At 40.9% G+C, this 5,871-nt stretch overlaps 1 protein-coding gene across 1 annotated transcript; it reads left to right on the top strand.

Annotated features, from left to right (window-relative positions):
* Window positions 1-3,232: 3,232 nt before the first annotated feature.
* LOC147869216 (tubulin-folding cofactor A-like) lies at window positions 3,233-5,064 on the top strand. The gene is made up of 3 exons (XM_087337316.1): window positions 3,233-3,488; window positions 4,112-4,198; window positions 4,710-5,064. The coding sequence occupies exons 1-3, from the start codon at window positions 3,321-3,323 to the stop codon at window positions 4,797-4,799; spliced, it is 345 nt and encodes a 114-aa protein (XP_087193442.1). The 5' UTR covers window positions 3,233-3,320; the 3' UTR covers window positions 4,800-5,064.
* The last annotated feature ends 807 nt before the right edge of the window (window positions 5,065-5,871 follow it).

Here is a 5,871-nt window from a genome sequence, read left to right as displayed (position 1 = left end):
GGGAACTGCATGACCGAGTCTCCACTACTCTCGACTCATTATCCGACTAGTCATTCCGACTGAGTTTCGCATTCGGCCCAGTTAGCCAAAATGAGATCAGACTCTCTTCTAGAGTTCTAATTTCCTCTTCATCTAGGGGTATCTCAGCCTTACTAGCCTCATCCTCAGAATTCAGAATGGAGTTGAAGGAGGTTGGAGGTGGAGGCAAGTACCACGAAGCCGACTCGTCGAATATGACATCTCGACTGACTCAGACATGTTTCGTTCAAGGGTTATAACACTTATAGCCCTTTTGCTTGTCCGAGTAGTTGATTAAGATACACTTCTCAGCTTTGGCTTCTAGCTTCCTCCGCTTCACCTTCGGCACATTCACATATGCTATGTTACCAAACACCCTCAAGTGTGCCAAGTTCGGCTTCTTCCCGAAGTATAACTCAATTGGTGACACTTTCCCTCAATTTGCAGATGTCTGATTCTACAAGTAAACGACTTTCTTGACCGCTTCGACCCAATTGAACTTCGACATATGCTTCTCCTCAAGCATTGCCCGTGTCGCTTCCTCTATCGTTCCATTCTTCCACTCGGCCACACCGTTCTACTCCAGTGTGTATCTACAAGAGAATTATCATCGAATTCCCTCCTTCTACAAATAGCTAGAGAATTGGTCGAAAAAGCACACTTTCCTGCCATCGGACCTTAGGCACTTGATCTTCCAGCTTGTCTCCCATTCGGCAAGGCTCTTCACCTTCAAGGAATAGGAGATGACTTCGCTTTTCTTCTCGATCAAGCATGCCCAAGTGTGCCAAGTGTAGTAATCGATGAACATTTATGAGAAGTCTTCGCTTTTCTTCTCGGATCGATCCGGCTCAATCCGAATCGGCGCGCTTCTTCCAGCACTCACTCTCTCTGTGGCCCTTCTAGCCACAATACCAACAATATGTTGCGGCCTTCCCCTGCCTGCATCCGGCATTGCCTTGACTCCCCCTACTCGTGGAGGGTGTGGAACTGCTATCAACATTTATATTATGCCTTTGGTTAGGCTCCTATTGGTCGTCTCCATTGCGTGCCGATCCGCCTCATTCGCCACAACCACGAGGCGTATCTGCCTTTGTGTACAACATCTTGTTTTCAGCGTGCGTGCTCGTCGATGTAGCCGTGTGGTTCTCTTTAAGGAGCAACATCGATTATAGCTCGAAAAACGAAGGCGTATTCTCCCTCGTGCAGACCGCCGTTCAGAATGGTTCGAATCTAGATGCCAACCCACTAAGGCAAACCTACACCATTTCTTCCTCCTCGGCGGTTACGTTGATGAAGACAAGGGAGTCGTAGATCTCATTGATCTGGGTTGTGTAATCGGCCACGGACAGATGTTTATGTCGGACATTGTTGAGTTCTTGCCTGAGTTGCAGCTTCTTGGCTGTTGTGCTAGCGGCAAAAACTCGTTTGAGGTTCACCCACACATCTTTTGATGTCTTGGCATCCCGGATGTAGCTTAGTAGCTGGTCTCCGACACTAGATGCGAAGCAGTACATTCCTCTGATTACCACCTGTTCCCAGGCCGGAAAGTCCCTATGTGTCGCATCTGGTGCTGCCTCATTTGCTCCTTCCACATAACTCCAGTATCCATGACTGAGTAGATACTGGTGCATCTTGTATGCCCAAGATGCGTAGTTGCTCCTGTCGAGTTTTTTTGTCAGAAGCCAGCTTCCCATACCTCTGTTCATGTTCTTGTCTTTTCTTTTCCGAAAAAAACGACAGCTTGTCTCTGTCTTGTTCGCTTTGTCAACAACAGAGGATTCTTCTAACGCTCGCGCTATGATACCATGTAAAAGAATATGTGTGTGGAAGAGTATGCGAAAGACAAGGACAAGCCCTAATGAGTGGGCTCACACAAGTACTGACAAGTACTTGAATGCTCATTAACTGGGCCTGACATTAACTCTTCCTATATTTTCCTATTTACTAAAATAGGAATATAGGCCCCTAACGATTCTAGCCAATTATGTTTACCAACTGATTCGTCTTTCGGCTTATCCATCCGATTCGGGCCTAGCCTATCGATCTCCATCCGATCCGGCTCTCGGCTTCTTCAGCCGATCTGGCCCAAGTTGAGCTTGCTCACTCAAGACTAAGGAAGTTGAGTTTGATTCTCAACAAATTTCTATAATGTTTTAGAATGCTCTAGAGTTAGAATATTCTAAGATGTTCTAGGATATTCTAGAACCTAGAATATTCCAGAGTTTTTACAATAACCAATATATTACAAAAAGTAGTTTTTATCATCTCATATGACAATAGGGTATCTTAATAGTTGGGTTTTCGATTATGCATTACAAGGTCCTAGGTTTCAAGTTTGGGTGATGCTATGATGTTTATGTGTTTTATGACAACAAGAAGCACTCTTGTCATATGTATGGAAACCATAATCTACTAGAGAGCATTGTAATTCTTTGCAAAAAGAGTTACTTGTGTCTTCTCGGTTATTATGTTGGCCGAGAAAGGAGAGATATGCTCTCAGTTTAATCTCTCTCCCTCCCTCCCTCCCTCTCTCTATCGTTCTCTTTGGTTTATGACTTGTATGTTGGATTATCTTAATATATTCACCTTGTTTCTTTAGGCATACAAAATGTGGTACGAAAATCTCCAGGAACTACTATTGCACCAAATGTTCCATTAGGATGCTTATCAAAGTTCAAACCCCGTGCATAACACAAGACACATATCAACTGTTGGTCTTGAGCACACTTACATACAACATATGAGTCGGGGCGAAGAACGAGAAGGGTCTGAACCCCATGCCTAGTCTTTGTTTGAAGCCCATTCATTTCATATGAACTCACACAAGAAGGTGGACATTTGATCTTCCGACAAGAAGGTGGACATTTGATCTTCCGACAAGACATGACAGGACAAGACTTTTGGGCATTGGGGAGGGAAGCAACACACGCACGCACGCACGCACGCACGCATACACACGTTTTTTGGGTAAAATTCGGATCTCATCATTTTTCTTTGGTTTCCCGGTGGTCCCCACACAAACATAACTGAAAAAACGACCGCCGCCCCCCATTTCCACACATTCAGTTTTCTGTTTTCCGTTACTTCTTTTGCTTTCTCAAACCTCCCTCTTCTTCTTCTTCTTCTTCTTCTTCTTCTTCAAGACCAGACAGAGACAACAGACTGGCAGACCGAAGGAAGGAAAGAAGAAGAAAGGGGTTTAGGGTTCTTCCACCAGACATCAAAAGAAGCTCCATTGAAAGAAGAATGGAAGCTGCTTGAAGAAGAACCGGTGGGGCGGTGAGAGGTAGAGGTCGCCCGCCATGTCTGCTAACCCTGCAGGGATCACGAAGAGCCTGAAGATCAAGACAAGCTCTTGCAAGCGTCTTCTCAAAGAGCTACGAGCTTATCACAAAGAAGTCGAGCGTGAGAGTGCCAAGACTAATCGCATGAAGGATGATGGAGAAGATCCCCACAACCTCAAACAACAGGTAATCTCTCTCTCTCTCTCTCTCTCTCTCTCTCTCTCTCTCTCTCTCTCTCTCTCTCTTTGTGTTTAAATCTCCATGAATATATATATATACACATATATAGATCCCAGTCTGACTTTCTAGAAGTTATTTTCCTGCCAAAATCCACGGCTCTTTTCATCAGATTCTTCTCTGTACAATGTAACCTGCTTAACTTTTTCTCTGTGTTTAAAGCAAAATTTACCATGCATTTCCTTCGAAATCCATGTTTTTCTTTTTACTGGAAATTATGCAAACCTGACCTATGTGTTATCGGGAAGATTACACTTCAGCTTCCATGTCAGGTGGATTATCTTCTAGATTTCCGCCCGAAATTCATTGTATCTTACTAACAAGTTGCATTGTCTATACAATGCCAAAATAGGCAGATTTTCGTGAAAAAACCTCAGTTTCCATGATACTAGCGTTCATATCCATCTTGATTTTCTGACCAATTTTCTTCTTCTTTCACAATTATGTCTTCTGCTTTCATGTGTATTCCCTTCCTTCATTCCAACATTTTCTTCTTCCAATCTGAGTCTCTCCTCTTGAATCTGAGCCAGAATACTTTATATCTTTCTGTAATGTCTGTGTTTTTTCTGCAGGAAAATGTTTTAGCTGAATCTCAGATGATGATACCGGACTGCAAGAAACGCTTAGAAGCGGCATTGGCTGATATTCAAAATCTTCTTGTAAGTAAAAGAAATCTAGATATGTGCCATCCATTTCCATGATCTTTCTTTCCATATACATATTTGCATTGATCTTATTTTGGGTGTTTAACATGTCGATGGTCATCTTATTATGATCATCCATATCATTGCTTCGAAATTAGGTAGCCACTTTTAAGGTCATGTGATCATATATTTACAATCATTCATATCGCAGTATCATATTTGGTTCTTTTACATAATATATTGCGATCGTCTTCTCCTTATAGTCGAATCTGTGTGTCGATCTTCTTTGGCGCTTTTAGCCTTTTCATGATAATATTCTTATGATCATCCATAGCTCTAACGTTGATCTTATCCATAACTCTTTGGCGATTTGATTGCACATTTCACCAATTGATGATCATTTTCTGTGGCCATAAAGCTGATTAGGGGTCATATGAACCCTAATTTGAGACTCCAGAGACATAGAGACAGGATTGCAGGTTTTATCTGAATCCTAAGTTTCCTTCCTGTGAATTTCTGCTCATAGGAGGAAGCTGCGGTGGAATTCTCCCAAGGGAATGAAGAGATTGAAGAAGGGAAAAAGATTGTTAAAGAAATTGAGCTGGAGATTAATTAGGTGGAATTCTCCCAAGGGAATTTTGAAGAAGGAAAGAAGATTGTCAAACACAATTGAGCTCCAGATTAAGCTCAGGTTGCATCACCACACACATATACATAATCTTTTGTGCATCAATACATATTAGACTAAAATCCCCTTCAAAACAGGAACAACTTTAATCATAGGCATCAATGGATCATGTTCTTCTTCTTAAGTAGTGTCCCTTTACAACATTTGATACCACTCCAAACATGTTATGAATAAATCTTTTCCAATTTCTATTGGTGTCATCGTTTGCATACATGTTTACCGGGTTGCACAATCTTTCTACATTTAGATATTTTACTTAATGTGAATGCCTTTAGATGGATCATCCTAAGTTGTGATCATTCTATTTGGTGCACAATTCCTTCAAAGTAGCTTGCATCTTTCCATGTGGGATATGTACATGATTCATGAATTAACTAGCTATGTTGCGCATACATGATCCATGAAAAAACAAGGATAAAATTATGCTCTAGAACAGTGTGTGACCTTATACTTCAATGATAAATTCTCAAAATCGTCAATCTTGTGGATTTATCTTACATATTTACGTGTTTGATACTTGATTCGATAATGAACAAGAGAGGCCTCTTTAAGCACGATGGAGAAGGTTGGTTTTGTACTTGATAGAAGCTATAATAACATAAATGAATTTATTTGTTCGCATGGAAGTATCGTAGGTATGTTTATTATAAAAATAATTACACAGAAGAATGTATTTTGATCCGGCTTGTGTAAGTATCCGACATTGTTGCATATATTTGGCTACAGAACAAGACATGCATGACATCGTAAAACAAAATGTAAAATGATTTTGTTTCTATGTGGTTGAGGTCCAATGGGAAAACTAATAAGTGAAAATGTACATAGATGTCATTATCTAGGTATTGCAAATGTAAAATATAAAAAGTATTTCAAATCAATAAGAATAATGGTTGTTCCCATTTGACTCCTTTCGAGAAGTTTATCAAGTTATATAAGTTGGATGAATGTTAGGTGCTAGAACTTCAAGTCATGTTTTTCTCATTATTCTAGTGTGCATGAA

This window comes from Azolla caroliniana, unplaced genomic scaffold (assembly GCF_043228905.1).
Source record: "Azolla caroliniana isolate FFs.n. ecotype wild unplaced genomic scaffold, voAzoCaro1.0.p SCAF_1, whole genome shotgun sequence".
Classification (NCBI taxonomy): domain Eukaryota; kingdom Viridiplantae; phylum Streptophyta; class Polypodiopsida; order Salviniales; family Salviniaceae; genus Azolla; species Azolla caroliniana.
The sequence above is the reverse complement of the archived record's forward strand: the minus strand, read 5'-3'. Positions and strand labels throughout refer to the sequence as shown.

What these genes read in the sequence shown, in the direction of transcription:
- LOC147869216 (XM_087337316.1), top strand. Translation starts at nt 3,321, where the DNA reads ATGTCTGCTAACCCTGCAGGGATCACGAAGAGCCTGAAGATCAAGACA. An exon ending in CCCACAACCTCAAACAACAG is followed by an intron (nt 3,489 to 4,111) that starts GTAATCTCTCTC and finishes TTTTTTCTGCAG; the next exon opens with GAAAATGTTTTAGCTGAATC. An exon ending in CTGATATTCAAAATCTTCTT is followed by an intron (nt 4,199 to 4,709) that starts GTAAGTAAAAGA and finishes TTCTGCTCATAG; the next exon opens with GAGGAAGCTGCGGTGGAATT.